Consider the following 21,545-nt stretch of genomic DNA (forward strand, 5'->3'; position numbering starts at 1 on the left):
CTTATCCAGAGTTATCCGTCTGGCAAGTGGTTAAGCCAGCATTTGAACCCAAGTTTTCTGACCCACGCCCATCCGATGATAGCCTTCATGACAAATGAGCTTGCTGTCTCAGTGCTCTCCCTGGGCAGAGACAGGATCTCTGGGGCTGGGTCAGTGCTGGGGTTCCTGGAGGAGCAGCCATCCAGACAGACCCCTTCTCCTCTCCGTTCTTTCTCAGCCAGAGGAGCGAGGAGGTGTGGGATATGGGGAAACCTCATAAGCAACTATATTAGTAGACCATGGATTATTGTTCACTATTTTCGTAACTGACCTTCCTTGGGACCACAAGGTGATTTTCCTAATGCCCCTTGGTGAACCACTTCTATGTGGGTTATCTCAGCATCTTGTCCTACCTTCCTGGGGTGTCTTCAGCTCTCTCTTGAAGCTGGCTAGATCCCACTGGCTGTGAGAGTGACTCAGGCCCTTATGCTATGTGACTAAAGACTTCTGTTTCTGAGGGCAAGACTAGATTACTCACTGCCCTCCAGCTCCACGTATTGTCCTGTTCTGACTGTACTAACCTTCTCTGACCATAAAATGACACTGCAGCCCAGCTGTTCGTAGAATCCCCTCAGAAGCAGGGTGTGGCCCGCTGGCCCTTGAGATGCTTTAGATTGCCCTAGATTGGGAGCGGGACAGTCATACTGAGTTGTCTTTGGGAAGTAAAAAATCGAAACCCGAAGGCATGCATTGAGGGCTGGGGAGTTGTCACTCTAGTTTTGTTTTGTGTTCTCTGTACAGCTGAGCTTTTCCTGACCCTCTCTTACCTTTCACAGGCTGTAAGTTGCCCCCTCAATCCCCAGGCGTGGACACAAGCCCCTGCCCAAACTCACCCGTTTTCAGGACGGGCAGTGAGCCCACCCTGAGCCCGGCGGTGGTTCGGAGGGTCTCCTCGGACGCGAGGGCAGGGGAGGCTCTAAGGGGCTCAGACAGCCAGCTGTGCCCCAAACCACCCCCCAAGCCCTGCAAGGCACCTGTCCTCAAGGCTCCCCCGTCTCCATCTACCTGGCTCAACTCTGAGGCCAACTACTGTGAACTGAACCCAGGCTTTGCTGCAGGCTGTGACAGGGGAACAAGGCCTCCCCTCTGTGCCCAGGACAGCTACGTGGAGCTGCTAACGGCCAAGCAGAATGGGGCGCCAGGGCCCCGGAACTCTGGCATCAACTACTTGACCCTTGATGATGATGTTGGGGCTGGGCCTTGGGAGGCACCGGCCACCCAGAAGGACCAGGGGCAGGAGGACGAGGTACAGTTTGTGCCGCCCCGACTGGAGACTGCCTCCTCATTCAGACCCAATGACTTCGAGTCAAAGCTCCTTCCTCCCGAGAACAAGCCCCTGGAAACAGCAATGCTGAAGCGGGCAAAAGAACTGTTCACCAACAATGACCCCAAGGTCATCGCCCAGCACATGCTGAGCATGGACTGCGTGGTAAGTGCCCAGACAGGGTGGGTGTTGTTCTGGCTTCTGAAAATTTGGAAGGGGGACGTCAGGTTGGGCCTCACTCCACCTTAACCTTTAAGTGCTTGCTCATAGAAAAAGTCTGAAGATAACCTGGGTGGGGATTTATTTAAAGGGTGGGAAGCACAGGCTTGGGATGACCTTTGCCCAGGCAGGAAGCTTGTAAAAATCACCTTGGGCAGAGGGATGGCAGGCTCCTGCCACGGACCATGCCTCCCCCACTGGCTATAGAGTTCTCCCAGCTGGTGTTGATTTTGGAATTCTCCCCTGGCCTCAGCTCCTTCAGAACTGGGAAAGTCAAGTTCAAGGAGAGTGGACTACAGATGAAAATGTACTTTCTGGAGTAGCAGAGCCTAGGTTATTTTTATTCTATTATACATTATATATGTATACACGTATACGTATACACACACACACGATGTATATATTTCTTCTATTGTTACTAAAGTGGGCTGTAGAATAAACATTTTTAATTTTACCTTGACTTTTTCACAAGTAATACTTGCTCAATTTGGAAAAGTTATACAGATTAAAAGGAAAAAACTAAAATCACACAAAGTCTAGTTTCCTGATGATCACCACTGTTAACATTTACTCTGCAAACAGATATGTGTACATAATTTCAGGCATGTGTGTTTGTTTTCCACAGAAATGGCATAGGCCTAAACATATGATTTGATTGGATTTTAGTTTTTTTCTAAATATACTATTTTAAACCCTGAGTCTTTGATTGAACATATATCATGACTGTATTTTCAGGTAACTGAATATGTGTTTACATAATCAGTTTTGATAGGAGGCACATCTTTTAGATATGGGTGGCTTTTGTTCATAGGTGACCCCACAGCAAAGTTATCCTTCAGAGGGATGTTTCTAGAAAACAGTTGTCTCAGGCCAGGGTCGGCTCAGCCTGTCCCCCAGTATAGAGACAAATCCATGCATTGGAACAACAGGTGAGGCTGTAGTGAGATTTAAAGCCCTTATTTGTGTGTAGCTCAGTGAAGGCAATTAGCTTCAAAGTTCAGGGCCTGTTTAGGAGCTGAGTTTTCCTAAATACATTTCCTGGGTCATGAATCATGACAGGAAATCTGGACTCTGAGCACTCCCCTAGGGAGTCCCCACTTGATGGAGCTCACAAGGCAGGTAGGACGCCTCCCAAAACAGCCCACAGGAATTTAAGGAGGTACTAGCTGTTCTGGGCTAAACAAACCCCTTCCTGAAAGTAGGACTGAGCCAGGCCTGAGAGGTGGTGTGTGTGTGTGTGTGTGTGTGTGTGTGTGTGTGTGTGTGTGTGTTGCGAGAGCATGAGGAGCCCTGGGGGAAAGATCCAGGAAAGGCGAAGTGCTGAAGAACAAGGGTTTGTTCACGTGGTTGGCTGGGTGTCCTTGGGCAGTGCTCACAGGTCATATTAAATCCTCACTTTAAAGTGAGCTAAACCCGTTTGGGCAGTAAGAGGATTTAAGATTCCTGTTCTAGTTACTTGACCCCGCCCTGGTACTCCAACAGGCCAGGAGTCTGGTACGCACCTGCCTGAGTTCTCCACTGAGGAAGCTCCTTGTGGAGAAATGGATCAGCCTAATTCCCAGGAGGGAATGAATCCTTGCCTGTGACCTCAGACACGGCTTGGAGGATCTAGGAAAGTCTAGGAGGAGGTGAGATGCCTGACCGCCCTTTGGCAGGAGGGTCTAGAACATTCCTACCACCTTGGCAGCCATGAATCTAGAGCTCAAGTGTGTTCTCAGCTGAAGGAACATGAACCCTGCCCTTTTTCCAGTTCGGTTTCTTTCTTTGCATTTTGTCCTCCTGGTTGGGCACCCCCCTCCCCATCTACCTTCAGGCACCCTTAGAACAAGGGCTGGATGGAGCCCCCTGGGGCAGTGAGGCGGAGACCCAGAGCAGGAGTCCACTTCACTGTGTCCACCTTCATTTTCCAAGGACAGCACTGTTGATAGTGTTCCTCCCTCCCTCCTGAGTCCACTGCCATTTCCTTATTCTCCTCCTGGAACCACTGACTTTCAGGGCTTTGCCAACAAAGCAGGCACAGTCAGCATCTCTGAGGGAAATAGAATGAGAGCTGCTGTTACCCACTCCAAATGTAATGACCACTCGGAAGCTGAGAACAGGCACTGGGCAGCATTTGGGGCCCGCGTGCTGGTTCCTACCCCAGGCTGATCCCCAGAAAGACCATCATGACAATGGATGGTCCTAAGTGTCTCAAGGCTGCCTGTCCAGCCTCTTCCTGGGGCTGTGGGTTGGGTGTCCACTGAGCCCCTCTCACACTGCGAATGGGCACCACCCTGGCCTGCACCCAGAGTGCAGCCTGTCTTCACCCACTTGTTGCAATATCTAGAAGTGGGCCCAGTGTGTTACAGTTGGCCTCTGGGGATGAACTGCCTGAGTCTAATTCGGGTTCTCCACTTTCTCCACCTATAAGAGAAAGAGAACAATACCACCTACCCAGGTGGTTGTGAGGACTAAGTGAAATAACTTATATAAAGCCTCCACACGCCATGCCTCGCCCAGAATGCGGCTATTAGCGTTAGGTATTCAGCCTTGATGGAGCATGTACTGTGGGCCAGGCCGGCCACGGCGGGGGATGTGGGGAAGAACAGTGATGCAGGAAGTCAGACCACAGCCCAGGTGGGAAATGCTCTGCAGGGGAAGGTTATCTTCTGGGTGGGAAACGACATACGTGTGTGGAGATTCGGGCGTCAAGGGTTCAGTTTACAGAGGATTCACTGTGTGGGCAGTGAAGGTGGTGATGGGTGGGGGAGGGGAGGGGAGGGACTAGCAGGTCTTTACTTGGATGTTTTTAAGTCTCTACTTCTGAGCCAGTGCCAGGTTATTGCCTCCTTTAAAGCACTTTGCAGCTCGGTGAGGGAGACAGGCCCTTAAGTGCATAGTCCAGATCAGAGTCCTGTACTGAGGGCAGCAGAAATGGTGGGCAGAGCCAGGCGATCTCATTAGAGTTTAGAAGGTCCCTTGACAGCTGGGAAGGGCCAGCATTCCCCCTGGGTCACTGCAGCAGCTCCCAAAGAAAGGATGAGGAGCAGGCAGAATTTGGAGGCCCTGCAGATAGGACAGCTAAGGTCAGAAGAGCAGAGGGAGGTGGGAATGCGCCATGGTGGAGCACCAATGTTGCTTGCCGGGTCCATTGCATAGTAAATGTTCTAGCAGTGTCCATCCCTCCTCTGTATCCATGAGCTGCACGGCTCTGGGCATTTCCCCAGGGGACCTAATCCCAGCCCTGCCATGTGAGCTCAGGATCCCCTTGTCCCATAGGTCAGCCTTGGGGCAAGCGGGCCTTGGCATATCCTGGCAAACCCCCAGGAAAGGGACCAGGGGATTGCGTGTTTACACTGAAAGAAAACAGACTTGGAGGCTTCTCTCTCAGAGCAGGGATCACTCTGGTTACTAGTGCTTCCAGAACAAAACTGAATCAATGATAAACCTTTCAATCTCATTACATAGTGTGTGCGTGAGTTAGAGGATGCCCACCACCCAGAAGCTGGGTTTGGAGCCTCTGATGGGGCAGCTGTCTAAACAAGCAAGCAAAGTGTACGTGACCTTAAGTGGCTGCGGTATGCATCTGGGCTGCCTTGCCATCGTCAAGGTGTAAATCCCTTTCCAGAGATCAAGCCAAAATTCCCTCCTCTACATGCCAGTGACTCACAGCTTGTATTTTCAAATAGCTTTTTGAGGTTTTCAAGTCATTTGATCCTTTGTAAAGTCCTTTAGAAAGGTGAACTTAGCAGCTGTGTTAGAGAAGGGGAAACTGAGGCCCAGAGAGCATAGTAGGAATTCTGCATCCTGTTTCCCAGTCCGCCACTGGATAGCTAATTCCCACAGGTTCATTTCCCCAGGGCTGACAGTGGTTGCTTTGCTCAACCACAGAAGTGAAGGGTCGGGGTTAATAATATCAGCCAAACTTCAGATGTTTTTTGTGGACCATTATGAAGATATCTGGCCTGTTCGGTTGCCTCGGATTGTTAGGGTCCAGGACAACTGCAGCAGATGGAGGAGAAGAATCGTTCCGTGGCTGCCACGTGGCCGCTGTGTGTCCGGGGTTGGTTAGACCCACTGTATCTGGTAGTCACACTATTAGGGAAGCGTCATTAGCCTGGTGTTAGACATGCAGTGACCCGGTTGTAACATTTCGAGGCAGCATGTAGTAACTATAAATGGCCGACTAATACCTGGTGCCAGTAAACCGTGATTGCACGCTGGAACTAAGATGGGGAGAGCTGTCTGGGACACACAAAGAAGGCCTCTCGGGGAGAAGTGGGTGTGCTTCAGACCTCAGGTTTCAAATCGCTGTACATGCCTCTAATAGTTTCCAGACGTATGGTGCATTTACTGAGCCCAGGAGAGGCGTAATTAAGGGTAATAGCAGCCAGCCCTGCTGTTAAGTGAGAACATGAACGGTGGAGCCCGCAGCAGCGGAGCGGGGTGCTTGGCCACAGTCAGCCTTGTCACCGCGGGGGCTCATCGCTCTGTGCGCAGGCGGCGCTGCTGTTGGCCGCGGGATCCAGCCTGTGTTAGACAAAAGCTGGCAGAACTACACCATTCTCCGGCCGGGCAGAAACACCAAAATGTGCGGATTCTGCAGACCAATTTAGGTGCTTTCCTCCAGGTTTTAGACTCCGGTCGTGTATGAGAATCCTCCAACTCGCATCCGGAAACTGTATTTGGGGATGCTGCTGCTCAAAAAGAAATGTAACAAGTGCATCCATCCTGTCCCAGTTCAGTGTGTTTCTTTTCACGCGCTGCCTTTGTGTCCGTGGTGCGTTTCAACTTGTGTTCTTGACAGGTCGCTAGGATACTTGAAGTCTCCGAAGAGATGAGGAAGAACATGGGTGTGAGCTCAGGGCTGGAACTCATTACCTTGCCGTATGGCCACCAGCTGCGCCTGGACATAATTGAAAGGTGAGCAGTGCCATCCTTGCATTTCCGGCCCGTCAGAGCAGAGAGGGGCACACCACTGACCCGCCCCGGCGCCTCTCCCTTCTCCCGGAAGCCTGAGCCAGGGAATTCCTGGAGAAGCACAAAGAGAAAGCGCAGAGGAAGTCGGGGGAACAAAGAATGCGTTCCTGTCCTTTCCCCAGGAGGGAGTGGAGGACAGAACAGATGATTGGCCCTTGCCAGCGGAAGTCACCCAGCCACCAGCCCCGGGCGGTGGCAGGCAGACTGACTCCGACATCTCGCCACCTCACTGAGCTGAGGCTCCTCTGTCTCTTCTGAGTTTAAGATCACTTTAGGACCAAGTGGGAGTTTGTGGGAAAGGCTGGGAAGCACAGAGTCTGAACAGTGCCTTCTTTGAGGGATGGACAGGGGGTGGTGGCGCTCGGGGGCCCCCAGCCTCGGAAGCATCACTCCCCTCTCTCACAAGTTCCCCAAATACTCGGGCCCTGGCTGTCCTTTAAAGCCCACCCGTGTGAACACTGGATGTTTAGAAATTAAAAAGACAGAAGGTAGCGAGGCATGTTATAAAGAGAAGCACTTAAACCTTAAACACAAGTGTAAAACAATTGCTTAAAGAGCATGGAAAGTCATTTGATTAAATTAAGCAAGGATTAGGAAACTTTAAAGAGAGAGGAAGTGCCAGACCAGATTCCTGTATCACCACAGAAGTTGGACTTGTTGACACACAGGCAAAGACCACTGATTTCGGCAAGACTGTCTTGTTATCTTAAGCATCCTGTTTGTCCAGCCAGTTTCCTAGTTGTCATGACACCCACATGGGTTGTGATGGACAACTGAGACCCCAGCTTTCCATGAGAAGAGGGCGGCCAGTGATGCTTCAGAGGCTGCAAGGCCCGAGGGCCACCATCCCCATGACATCTTTCTGTGGCAGCTGAAATGTTTTTATCTCATTACAGTAGCCACTAACCACATGGGGCTATTGAGAGCCTGAAATGTAGTGACTGGGAGACACAGTATCATATTTTACTATTTACTTTTTAAAGTGTAAATAGCCCTATGTGGCTGGTGGACATCGCATTCCCAGGATGTCAGCTCCTGAAAAGTGAACCTTGCATTTCAGGTAGCCTCGGGAATCCATACAGCTGCTCTCAAGGTTACCTGGCTAGAGAGCTGATAAAAGGACCCCCCTGCCACTGTTGCTTTGGCTTCACAGCCATGGATAGGAGACATCCAGAATGCTGAACGAAAGGCTTCTGGGAGGCAGCAGGTTAGGAAATGGTCCTTGGCTTTGTTCAGGCATCCTTGTTGTTTAATGCCTTTGGAGAATGGCAGGCCTGACTTCTGAATTTTCCTACTTCTCCTTACAGGCTTTCTTAGATTCTAGCCTCTCTCTCCAGGCATCTTCTCCCCTCCCTAGTGTCCCAGGGGCCTGCTTCTCAGTTCCACTAGCTTGTCCTCTGTTGTTGCTGGGCCAGTGGTCACCGTTTCAACAGAGACAGCTGTTTGCCATGTGATGCATCTCAGCTGAAATATCCCAGGGTTCCAGACCTTACTTTATCGGTGTTGTTAGGTATGCTGGACGTGCGCTCTGGGCCCAGGCGGAGGTCAGCAGGCTGGGGGCTTCTCCAGGTTCTTTTCTGAATTCCACTCCTGTCTCCATCTGTTTCCCCTTTCTCCTGATCGCTCCTTGCCTGGAGCCTCTCTGCCTGGCTTACTTCCTGCCCAGGGCTGACCTGGGGGATCTGCCTGCTAGAGTCTGGGGAGCGGTTTTCTTCCTTACAGTGTGTTTACTAAATAAAGGCCAAGGTTATAGCCATTTCAGAAGGTTAAATGACATCATCATCTTGTGTTTTAGAATCAAATACAAACCACCCTTGATTTTTAATTTACCACCTCACCCATTCCAGGCCTACTGAGTGGAGATGTCCTTGGTATAACATTTAGTGCCTCTTCTTGCCTCAGATCTGCCATGCTGAATTGTTCTTCCTACAGCGGTATATGCAGGAGGTTTTAGGCACATGTTGGTTGAATGAATGGATAGAATTAATTAATATGATGCCGGGTTTTAAAGATGTAGAGAACCTATCTTTTATTAAAGGCCATTTAAAACATAGGAAAAAACAGTGAATGAAAGAATCAATTGAAGGCAACATGGAAAATTAGTTACTGTTAGTTGAAAGAAACATCTGAAATCCTCAGCTCAACCTTAACACTTTACAAATGAGAAAACTCTTGACGGGGCTGCCTGGGTGGCTCGGTCAGTTGAGCGTCCGACATCGACTCAGGTCATGATCTCATGGTACGTGAATGTAAGCCCCATAGCGGGCTCCATGCTGACAGCTCAGAGCCTGGAGCCTGCTTTGGATTCTGTGTGTGTGTGTGTGTGTGTCTCTCTCTGCCCCTCCCACTTGCGCTATGTCTCTCTCTCTCTCTCTCTCTCTCAAAAATAAGTAAAAACCATTTTAAAAAAAAAACTTGAATAAATTCAATAAAAATATAAAAATTAAAAATATATAAAAATAAAAAAATAAAAATTTTGTTAGGATCCATTAAGACATCAGGAAGAAGAAAGAAAGAAAAAGGTAGAGAGGTAGAGACAGACAAAATGGACCAAGATACAGAGAAAGATGGGCACACAGAGACAATTGTGTTACCAACTACTGTTTAAATGGTTGAGAGAGCAGGGAAGGAGCAGAGAGAGGGAGAGAGAGAGAATCCCAAGCAGGCCCTGCACTAACAGCACAGAGCCTGATATGGGGCTTGAACCCATGAACCGTGAGATCATGACCTGAGCCAAGATCGAGTTGGATGCTTAACCAACTGAGCCACCCAGGTGCCCCATGGCACTTTAATGATTTTTACACCCCCACGCCATCTGTTTCTCACAACAAGACTTGCTCACATTTTTACAGTGAAGAGATTGAGGAGTGGACAGTCAGGGAGCAGCCTATGGTCACACTGCAAGCAAGCGCCATACACACACACACACACACACACACACACACACACGAACACACTCAGAGATAGGAGAGCTCATTGCATATTTCATAACCATTAGAGAAAGTAGTAATGCTAGCCACTTGATGAATCATGCCACCCTTGGCCTAGAGCAGTGAGAGAGAGACCAACACATGTGGCCAGAGAGAAGCGTGGCTGTGGAGTGACATCCTTAGCTGTGAACTTTCAGAACAAGGTGGCCCCAGAGTTTCAAAGACATGTTGCATTTTAGTAACCAAAACTATGGATGGGGCTTCACCTCCAGCACTTGTACCACAGCCTGGAAGAAAGTTATTGGAGGCCTTTCTGGCCCAAAGCAGTCAGCTGATGTAGGGAGAGAAGGAAAGGACTGCGGTCTGTGCTGCTGCCATCGGCAGAGACTTCTCTGTGACTCCATTCATATTAGTCCCGTTGTCATCACTGTGCTTCCTGTTCTGGGTCTGTGAGCTTGACCCTGGTAGTACAGGATGAGAAAAGGGAGGATTGTTGGCAGATACAAGATTTCTGTTTTATTAGGGTCTGACTTTACAGGGAAATTCCTGCTGGTCGGCTATTCAGTCTTTGTCCACATCGCCATTCACTTTCTGGCCTCTTGACCAGACACACAGACTCTCCATTCTTACTTCCTCATCCCTTTTTATGTTCCAAGACCCATATCGTCTTCTTGGGTCAAGCATATTCTCTCGTTTCCTGTTCCTTCCATTCCCCAGTTCAGGGGCACAGTGGAGGTGGCCAGAGCTCCCCTGAGAATGGGAGTCCCCAGTGTGTTGAGGGACCGGGTGTCTCCCTGGACCTCTCATGGCAGAAGGTACCGGGAGCCACATGTACTTTTTAGCAGCTTCACCCCAGCAGGGTCCTCTTCATGCCCCCAGATCCAGAGCTGCACATGGCCCTGTCCTGCCCTGACTCTTGATAGTGCACCCTCTGAGGCCTAGCCCAGGCCCTGCCGCAGGCAGCCTGTGGGAGTGGTCTCGCTGTTGAAATCAGCAACCAAATTATCTGAGCTGCCAGCACAGAGTGAAGGCAGCAAAAGGCAACAAAGCTAGTCCCTTTTCTTGCTGGGTTGCATTCCTTTCCTCCTCGTCCTGTCGCCCCTGGGCCTGACCACTGATGTCCTCCCTCCCAGACACAACACGATGGCCATCGGCATCGCAGTGGACATTCTGGGCTGCACGGGCTCTTTGGAGGACCGAGCAGCCACCCTCAATAGGATCATCCAGGTGGCGGTGGAACTGAAAGACTCCATGGGGGACCTCTATTCTTTCTCGGCCATCATGAAAGCCCTGGAAATGCCACAGGTGAGGTTCCACTTGCTTCGTGTGCCCTGCAGGCCTGTGTGCACTCATTGTTCTGCAAAGTGGTCTGCAAGCCCATGCTTAGCAAATCACAGACTATTTTCGTCCATCTCAGAAGGTAAACTGAATCATACTGAAAGCAGCTTGGATTAGGGGACAACCCAAAGCAGTGTCCTAAGTGTTTCGGTTCTGTTTTTAAAAACAGTGGATGATTGTTGACTGCCCACACTTTCTCTCTGGCATGCAGTAAGAAGAGTCATCCTCAGGAGCCATCGGTGTTCCTTAAGAACCAATGAGGATGATCTGTCTGGCTAATGTGTGTTGTATAATAGAGACTGCTCTCATCTGGGTCATCAGGCATTTGGGGAGCTTCTGAGAATCCCCAGAGTGGCTTGTCTCAAAGTATGTTCCTTAGGTCAGCTAAAAGAGACTTCCGTTAAAAAATTCAGATTTCTAGCTCATCTGCCAGATAACCTCCTAATTAGAGTTTCTGAAAGTGTGCATTTGCAGTTTATATGCTTTGATGGGCTGTTTTTAGGATGTGTTGAACCTGAAAGTCTGTATTTAAAATCGAACAGACCTGACAGAGGAAAGTTGTTCTGTTATCTTGATTGCCCAGATTCCCGCTTTCCCGTTTCTGTCCTGCCGAGCAAGCCCTAGGTGTTTAAAATCTCGCCCTCAGGCTCCTCTAGTCCTATATAAACCCAGTCTGTGACCAGTAACACCAAAACCACGGGGTGGGTCATTTAGCTTGGCTGTTTCATAACCACAGCTGAAAATCCACCACTGCCACTAGGGGAGACAGCTACAGTCACATGTCCTGCAAGTCAGAGCACATTTGAGCAAGGTCTAGCCATGAATTTAAAGCAAGGTCACCCTAAAAACAAGCTGAACAACTTAATGCCGTCACAAGGAAATTTGGGGGGGAGTCAGTTCCTATTACAATAGTCTAACAGTTTGAAAACTCTTTAGACATACTGGAATTTCATAGGCTCCATATTTAGAATAAGCAAATCTAGATGTATTTTCATGATATACTGACTCCTATAATAGGGGTTATAATTTTTCACTCACGTTGTTTCTAATTTGTATCATATTTATTTCTTCTTAGCCAAAACTGCCTGTAATTTTGGAAGGCTGAGGCAACAGACAGAGTAAGCTGAGTGTCTGTCACCCTTCAGCTCAGAGCTTTCTCTGAGAGCAGCAAAGAGGATGTTTGAGGGATCATGTGCTTGCCCTCCATGACATCACACTCAGCAATTAGGGACTTCTCCCTGAGCACCTAATATGCCTTTGCAGGTGGCTCCCTAGCCTCCAGCAGCATCAGACTCTTCCTGCTGGCATTGGTCCTCCAGGATATTCCGGACCCTGCAATGAGCTAGGGCACTGCTGGGGGAGGGAAGTGGCAGACCCAGGGAAAGCCAAGAGGAGAATCACATCCCTCCTGTGTATCATCATCCAAACCTGTCCCTATACTACAGGCTCAACGTGCCTTCTCTTTGTAGCTTCTAGTATCAAGAAAGAGCATCCAGCAGATGGGCCCAGACAAGAGACCAGGGCTGCTTTCAGAAAGGCAGATACTTCACAGGAGGGGAGAGAAGGCACATTGAGAAGGGGGTGGCCAGAGGAAGACAAGTAGTGTCTTTTCTGTCCCAGCAGACCTGCGGGTGCTGGTAGCTTCGCACCGTCCTCTGGGAAAATGCAGCTCTTAGAGGCCAAGGGAATGAATCTCTTACCAGCTATAAAACCTGGAGCAAGTTAACTATTCTCGTCTGGTTTCTGATCTGTAAAACGAGGCCAAAATACTACCTCGCGGGGCATTGTGAGGATTAATTGAAATTCCTCCAATACCCAACACAGAGCTGGCCCTTGTCCCCCAAGTATTAGTGCCGTTCCTCTTTCTTATTTCACGTAAAAAACCTCAGATGCTTAGGCTTGCTGGTTTTATGGTATGAGTGGGGGTGGTTTGTCTCAGAGCAGTCAGAGTCAGTGGCAGGTGTTGGCCTTGACTGTTCTAAAACAAACGATAAAGGAGTAGTGGCATCATATGGTTGGGCAGTGTTCTCTGTGTCTCAAACATTATGAGTAAATTAAAATGCTGTATGTTCTGTTCGTCCATGCTTTCATCAATATAACCTCTGGACAGTTGGCAATTCCCATCAACATTTACCATGCATGTATTCTTTGACCCAGTAATTACACTTCTGGAAATTTATCCCCCAGATATTTTCACACATAGACACATTTGCAAAATCTTCACAAGGTACTTTCATAATGGAAAAAAATTTCTAAAACTCTCTGGGAGACTAAACTTTATCCATAAAGTGGAACTTCATGAAGAAGTTTAACAAAATAAGGCTGTCTGTGCTTGTTTTGTACTACTTCTATGGAAAAAAATGTGTAATGTATGCGATGCATTTTATATAAAAAAGTTGTGTATATGTGTGTGTGTAAAGATTCGTGCACACACAGAAGAAACTGAGCTGCCTCTGGATGGGCCATCAGAGCAATACAGAACAGGGTGGGATGGGGGTTAGCCTTTCTCTATACGATGCTCTCAACTGCTTTGACTTTATTTTAAAGAGAGCCTTTTCCAAAATGATCACACCTTTCTTTCTTCCAGATCACAAGATTAGAAAAAACATGGACTGCCCTCCGGCACCAATACACCCAGACCGCCATCCTCTATGAGAAACAGCTGAAGCCTTTCAGCAAAATCCTACATGAAGGCAGAGGTGAGTGCAGAGTCAGCACAAGCAGGCGTGTGTCTGTGAGACCATTAGGTCACGTCTGCTCTGGTTTGATCAAAGCCTTGAGCCGGACATATCATGATACCCGAGTTATCTGTAGGATTGTTGATGGATCATCAAGGCTTTTTATCAGATGACAGCATCACTTCTAGAAGAACTGCAGTTGCCAAAACAGGACATGGGCTACCAGTCTTCTCATTCTGTGCTTACCTTTCTTAATTGAGGTGTAATGTATGTAGCATTATATTAGTTGTAGGTGTATGATGTAGTGAGTATTTGTGTATATTGCAAAACGATCACAATCCAATCAATACCTACATCATACACAGTTATGAAATTTTTCTTTCCTGTGAGGAGAACTCTCAAGATCCATTCTCTTGGCTCCTTTCAAATGTGCAGTGCAGTGTTAACTGTAGTCACTGTGCTGTACGTTACCTCCCTATTACTTTTTTATTCTGCACCTGGGAATTTGTATCTTTTGACCCTGTCCACCCATTTTGCCCACCCATAACCCCCAGGCTCAAGCAACCATCAATCTGTTCTCTATATCCATAAGCTCAGGAACTTTTTGGGGTTTTGGGTTTCGTTTTTTTAGATTCCACATATAAGTGAGATCATAGTATTGACACATATATTACATATGTAAGATATACATATATAGCTACAGTATTGATCTTTTTCTGTGACATATTTCACTTAGCAAAATGCCCTCAAGGTCCATTCATTCATGTTGTCCCAAATGGCAGGATTTCATTTATTTATTTATTTTTTAAGTTTAAGACAGAAAGAGAAAGAAAGAGAGTGCATGAGCAGGGGAAGGGCAAAGAGACAGGGAGAGAGAGAATCCCAAGCAGGACTCTCACTGTCAGCACAGATTCTGACACAGGGCTCAAACCCACAAACCGTGAAATCATGACCTGAGACAAAACCAAGAATTGGACGCTCAACTGACTGAGCCACCCAGGCATCCCTCATTTCTTATTTCTATGGTTGAATAATACTCCAGTGTGTGTGTGTGTGTGTGTGTGTGTGTGTGTGTGTGTATTTATAAATATGTATGTAAGTATACCCACGTTATCCATTCATCGCATCAGTGGACACTTTGGTTGTTTCCATATCTTGGCTATTGTAAATAATGTAGTGAACATGGGGTGCAGATATTTTTTTCAATATGTTTTTGTTTTCTTCAGATAAATACCCAGAAGTGGAACTGCTGGATAATATGGTAGTTCCATTTTTAATTTTTTGAGGACTCTCCATACTGTTTTCTATAGTGGCTGTATTAATTTACATGCCTGCCAACAGTGCACAAGGGTTCTCTTTTCTCCACATCCTTTCCAATATTTGTTATTTGTCTTTTTGATATACCCATTCTAACAAGTGTGAGGTGACATCTCATTGTGGTTTTGATTTGCATTTCCCTGATGATCACCTTTCCATATACCTGTTGACTATCTGTATCTCCTCTGGAAAAATGTCTATTTAGATCCTCTGCCTTTTTCATTGGTGTTTTTTTTTTCTTTCTGTTTTGCTGTTGACTTGTATAAATTCTTTATATATTTTGAATATTAACCCCTTATCAAATATGATTTCCAAATATCTTCTCCCATTCAGTAGTTTGCCTTTTCATTTTGTTGATGATTTTCTTTGTTGTGGAGAAACTTTTTAGTTTGATATAGTCCCACTTGTTTATTTTTGCTTTTGCTATCAGAAAAAAAATCATTGCCAAACTAATGTCAGGAAGCTTCTGCCTATGTTATCTTCCAGGAGTTCTATGGTTTCAGGTCTTACATTCAAGTCTTTAATCCATTTTGAGTTGATATTTGTGTATGGTGTAAGACAGTGTCTGATTTTCATTGTTACATGGGGCTCTTCAGTTTTCTCACTACCATTTATTGAAGAAACTGTCCTTTCCCATTGAACATTCTTGACTCCTTTGTCATAAATTAAGTGGCCATAAATGCATGGGTTTATTTCTGGGCTCCCTATTCTGTTCCGTTGATGTAGGTGTCTGTTTTTATACTAATAAAATATTGTTTTGATTACTATAGCTTTGGAATATAGTTTGAAACCAGGAAGTATGATGCCTCCATCTTTGTTCTTTCTTAAAACTTCTTTGGCTATTTGGGGTCTTCAGTGGTTTCCCCATATTTAGGATTGTTTGCTGTATTTCTGTGAAAAATGCCAGTGGAATTTTGTAAGGATTGCACTGAATCTTAGATTGCTTTAGATAGTATGGACACCATGAACACAGAGTATCTTTCCATTGTTTTGTGTTTTCTTCAGTTCTTCCATCAGTGTCATATAGTTTTCAGTATACAGGTCTTTCAGCTCCTTAGTTAAATTTATTCCCACATATTCTTTTTCATTTAACTGTACGTGGGATTGTTTTCTTCATTTCTCTTCCTGATAGTTCATTGCTGGTGTATGGACATGCAACAGACTTTTGTATATTAATTTTGTATCGTGCAACTTTACTGAATTCCTGTATTAGTTCTAACAGTTTTTGATGGAGTTTTTAATGGTTTCCATATATAATATGTCATCTGCAAATAGTGACAGTTTTACTTCTTCCTTTCCAGTTGGAATGCCTTTTATTTTTTTTTCTTGCCCAGTTGCTCAGTCTAGGACATCTAATACTATGTTGAATAAAAGTGCTGAGAGTAGGTATCCTTGTCTTGCTTCTGATCTTAGGAAAAAAAGGTTTCAGCTTTTCACCATTGAGTATGATTTAGCTGTAGGTTTGTCATATATGATCTTTATTATGTAGAGGTATGTTTCTTCTATACCTACTTTGTTGGGAGTGTTTTTAATCATAAATGGATGTTGAATTTTGTCAAATGCTTTTTCTGCATCTATTGAGTTGATCATCTGATTTTTATCCTTCATTTTATTAATGTGGTGTGTCATATTGATCGGTGTGTATATGTTGACCCATGCTTGCATCCCTGGAATAAATCCTACTTGATCATAGTATATGATCTTTTTTAATGTATTGTTGAATTCAGCTTGTCAGTATTTTGTTGAGGATTTTTGCATCCTTGTTCATCAGGGATATTGCCTGTAATTTCCTTTTCTTGTAGAGCCTCTGTCTGGTTTTGGTATCAAGGTAATGCTGGCCTCATAAAATGAGTTTGGAAGTATTCCCTCCTCTTCTATTTTTGAGAAGAGTTTGAGAAGGATTGGTATTCATTTATGTTTGGTAGAATTACCAGTGAAGCTTTCTGGTCCTGGATTTTTGTTTGTAGGGAGATTTTTGATTATTAATTCAATCCCTTACTGGTAATAAGTTTGTTTAGATTTTCTATTTCTTCATGATTCAACCTTAGTAGGTTGTATATTGTTAGGGACATATTAATTTCTTCTAGGTTGTCCAATTTGTTGGTGTATAATTGTTCATTGTAGTCTCTTATGATCCTTTGTTTATCTGTAGTTTCAGTTGAAACTTCTCTTTCATTTCTGATTTTATTTGTGTCATCTCCTTGGTGAGTCTTTAGCTAAAGGTTTGTCAATTTTCTTTTCAAAGAACCAGCTCTTAGGTTCATTGATACTTTCTATTGTCATTGTAGTCTCTATTTCATTCTGTTCTAATCTTTGTTTCCTTCCTTCTATTAACTTTCAGCTTTGTTCTTTTTCTAGTTTCTTGAGGTGTAAAATATGTTTGAGATTTTTTTTTGTTTGTTTCTTGAGATAGGGATTGATGAGTATGAATTCTCTTAGAACTGTTTTTGCTGCATCCCATAGATTTTGGTATGTTGTTTCTCGATTTTCATGGTATTCTTTTAGTTCCCTTTTGACCCACTGGATGTTTAATAGCATGTTGTTCAACATCCACATATTTGTAATTTTATACCTTTCTTCATGTAATTAATTTCTGGTTTCATACCACTGTGGTCAGAAAAGATGCTTGATAGGATTACAGTCTTACGACTTGTATTGTGACTTGCCATATGATCTACCCTGGAGAATGTTCCATGTGCACTTAAGAATACGTATTCTGTTGCTTTTGGATGGAATACTCTGTATATATCTGTTAAGTCCATCAGATCTAATGTGTTGTTAAGGTAGTTATTTTCTTACTGATTTTCTATCTGGATATCTGTCCAGTAAGTGGGGTATTAAAGTCTTCTATTGTGGTGTTGTCTGTTTCTTCCTTTAGGTCTGTTAATATTTGCTTTATACATTTAGGTGCTTCTGTGTTGGGTACATAAATATTTTCAAATGTTATATCCTCTTATCAGATTGATCTCTTTACCATTATGTAATGCTCTTTTTTGTTTGTTATTACAGTCTTCATTTTAATGCCTATTTGGTATAAGTATAGCTCTTCAAGCTTTGTTTTGGTTTCCACTTGCATGATTATCTTTTTCCATCTCTTCAACTTTCAGTCTGTATGTGTACCTATATCTGAAGTGAGTCTTTTGTAGGAAGCATAAGGATGGGTCTTTTTTTTTTTTTTTTTTTTTTTTAATCTATTCAGTCACTGTATGTCTTGAAAATTTAGTCCATTTACATTTAATTATTGATTGGTATACTTTTTGCCATTTTTCATTGTTTTCATTCATTACTTGCTTTCATTATTTTCTGTTTTATCATTCCTTTCTGCCCCTTTCTTGTTCACCTCATTAGTGACTTGATGATTTTCTTTAGTGATATGCATGGATTCCTTTCTCCTTATCTTTTGTGTGTCTACTGTAGGTTTATGCTTCCTGGTTACCTTGAGGCTTACGTTTAACAATTTATAACAGTCTACTGTTGAAGTTGATACCAACTTAAGTTTGAATGCATTCTAAATCTCTACATTTTTACCTCCCACACGTTTTGTTTTTGATGTCACATTATACATCTTTTTACCACTTCTGTCTTTTAACCTTCATACTAGCTTTATTAGTGATTAATCCATCTTTACTATTTACTTTTATCAGTGAGATTTGTACTTCTATATGTTTTGTTAATAATTAACACCCTTTCTTTTCAGCTTACAGAAGTCCCTTTAACATTTCTTGTACAGCCAGTTTAGTAGTGATGAACCCCTTTATCTTTTGTCTAGAAATCTCTTTCTTTCCCTTTCAATTCTGAATGATAGCTTTGCCAGATAGATTATACTTGGGTTGGAAGTTTTTTTTTCTTTTAGCACTTTGAATATATTGTGTGAGTCCCTTCTGGCTTCTAAAGTTTCTGCTGAAAAGTCTGCTGATAGACTCTTATGGTAGTTCCCTTGTACATTACACGTTTTTCTCTTACTGCTTTTTAGATTTTTTCCTTTTCATTAACTTTTGACAATTTAATTGGGTGGGTCTTATTTGTAACTCTCTGGGCTTTCCTAGATCTGGATGTCTATTTCCTTCTCCAAGTTAGGGAAGTTTTCAGCCCCTTTCTCTTTTTTTCTAGGACTCCTATAATGCAAATGTTAGTTTAAGGGAGTTATGGAATGTCATCAAGAAGACTATATTCACGTTTTTTTTTTTTTTTTTTCTGTTTGCTGCTCTGATTGTATGAGTTCCATTGTCTTGTCTTTGAGTTCACTACTCCTTCCTTCTGCTCCATCTATTCTGTTGAAACCCTCTCATGTAATTTTCAGTTTTCTTCAGCTCTGTGACTTCTGTTTGGTACTTATATTTTCTATCTCTTGACGTCCTCACTGTGTTTATTCTTGACCCAAATCCAGTGAGCATCTTTATGACCACTATTTTGAACTCTTTATCAGGTAAATTACTTATCACCATTTCATTAAGGTTTCTTCTGTGTTTTGTTCTTTCATTTGGAACATATTCCTGTTTCTTCAAACAGCCACCTCTCTCAGGCTTGAAGAAGTGGCCTCATGTAGGAGATGAACCTTATCATTCAACCCAGACCTAGTTCTTGGTTGTCTAACCTTTGTGTTTGTCCAAGCAGTCTTTTTTCTATATTTCATGGCTCCCAGTAGTTGCGGATATGTCAAGACCTGTCAGTGTCCCAAAGTGGAGGGTCTCAGCACCTAGATTCGGTCAGTTGGAAGCCAGACCCTCAGGCATCAGTTTTTTAAATTATGCAAATATATATAATCCTGTGGGAATGCAAGCATAAGCCCCACTGTCCACCAGAGCCAGGTAATCTGGAGGTGTCTCCTGGGTGACAGTTGCAAAAAAAAGGGCTTCAGAGAAATGTATTAGCTAGCTCCCTTCTGAGAGGTACCAGGAAGCTATAGCAAGGCAGAAGGAGAGTGCAAAGATAGTGTCCACAACCCTACACTATCTGGGAGCATCTCTGTAGGCCCCAATTGTGTGCCAAACATGAAGCCCACCCCTCGGGCCAAAGCTCCAGGACAAGCAAATAGGCTTCTTTCCCAGAAAGACTGGGGATGTGTCTCAGTCGGCTGTCTGTGCTGTGCCTTAGGGGTGCCTGTCTCTCCGGTTGTTACAGTTGTGAGACACGAAATCACAAGTCCCTCTGGCCTTCAGAGCCAAGTGGTCAGGGATGTATCATGAGGAACAGCCACAAAAATGGAGACACCAGATGTATGTAAAATCTCCCCTCTGGAGATACTGGCACTCTGGAATTTGGCAGAGGGAGAGCATATAGATGGTGCCCACAGGAAGCAAGAAAAAATGATGGCACCTGCCGGCTAGAACAAGGCAGAGGAAGAACATGAAGATGGTGCCTGCCAGCCAGTGGATCCCTGGCTGTGTGCTAAATTAATGCCTGCTCCTCCGACCAACTCTTCAAGATTAGCAAATGAGCCCCTCTTAATTGGCTAACTCCATGGTGAGCCGTGGGGCAGGTGAGTCTGAGCACACAAGCCCTTTAAGAGCTCTTTCTCAGATTGTCTCAGACTTGTGGGTCTTGCGGATGTATGCAGGGTTGATTTTCAAAGCTAGATGTTTTGGGGGCTTGTCTCTTTGGTGCAGGTCTTAAACGCAGGGAGGCTGCAAGTTTTGAGTTCTCTCCCAATTGTGGGTTGCTGTGCCAGGGTTGGGGTTTATGACAAGACTGGGTCCTGACCTCTCCTACCTGCTTCAATGTGGACCACGTTTTGTTCACCTGATATGTAGGAGTTGCTCAGTTTTTAGTTTTTTTCCAGAGGAATTTCCATATTTACCTGCAGAGTTGGGTGTGTCCACTGGGGGGAGGTAAGCACAGGCTCCTCCTACGTCACCATCTTGAATTGGAACTGTCTTTGCTTAACTTGGAAAAAAGAATACAACATAGAAAACTTTATCCTGTTTTTCAGAGTCTACGTGTGTTCCCCCCAACAAAATATCAGTCCCACTATTGATGCCTCTTGTGACCTTAATGGAGCGCCAGGAGGTCACTTTTGAAGGAACTGACATGTGGGAAAAAAATGACGAAAGCTGTGAGATTATGCTGAACCACTTGGCAACAGCCCGTCTCATGGCAGAGGCTGCAAACAGCTACCGGATGAACGCCGAGAGGATCTTGGAAGGTAAGAGCTATGTTCTATAGGCCACTCTCTACTCTGCAGAGTGATTAGAATGAAGGAACTTTGAAAAAGCATGGATGGTCTCAGGAAAAGACCAAATAGGAAAGATTAAGGCATGAAATTCCATTTCTTACGATGAATCCTTACTTTCTCTTAATCTCTAAGTGACTTGAGAGTCCTGTTTATCCTTTTTTATGTGTTCGGTTGTGTCAGTGGCATAGAATAAGCTGAGAGAAAGGGTCAACAAGGAATTGGTCAGCCTACCTACCATTAGAACTCCTGATCAGAGCTATTTGAAGATGTGATGGGCCAATATGGGGAGTTAGACTTCTATGTGACTTCATTTATCTTCATTCCTGTTTCTTCCCAGTCACACTGGGAGGTGAGCTCCCCTGCTTTTAGCATCAGAGGGTCCAACACAGGTAAAGGCACTGCAGAGACAGCGTGGAGAGAAATATAAACCACCAGTACTTAGGTCTGGATTCATGTAAAGTGTGCCTTAAGTAATGACCACTTAGACTGAAGGAGGTGGATGGAGGTGGGAAGGCCTTCCCTGTAGGACTGCAGCTGAGAAAGAGTCTGTTAAGGGTTTTAAACATGGGAGAGTGTCATGACATGGTCAGATTTATTTTAAATTTTGCATCTGTGTGTGGGAGGCTGGA

At 44.8% G+C, this 21,545-nt stretch overlaps 1 protein-coding gene across 2 annotated transcripts in view; it reads left to right on the plus strand.

Moving 5' to 3' along the window:
- BCAR3 (BCAR3 adaptor protein, NSP family member) overlaps positions 1–21,545 on the plus strand; it is a 114,398-nt gene that overhangs the window by 89,369 nt on the left and 3,484 nt on the right. For both annotated transcript variants that reach the window (XM_049616791.1, XM_049616792.1), the window contains 5 exons: positions 816–1,468; positions 6,309–6,424; positions 10,545–10,716; positions 13,337–13,448; positions 20,674–20,886. In XM_049616791.1, coding sequence (XP_049472748.1) covers positions 816–1,468; positions 6,309–6,424; positions 10,545–10,716; positions 13,337–13,448; positions 20,674–20,886 — 1,266 coding nt within the window. The remainder of the gene's footprint in view (positions 1–815; positions 1,469–6,308; positions 6,425–10,544; positions 10,717–13,336; positions 13,449–20,673; positions 20,887–21,545) is intronic.

This window comes from Panthera uncia (genome assembly GCF_023721935.1).
Source record: "Panthera uncia isolate 11264 chromosome C1 unlocalized genomic scaffold, Puncia_PCG_1.0 HiC_scaffold_4, whole genome shotgun sequence".
In the NCBI taxonomy this organism is placed as follows: Eukaryota; Metazoa; Chordata; class Mammalia; order Carnivora; family Felidae; genus Panthera; species Panthera uncia.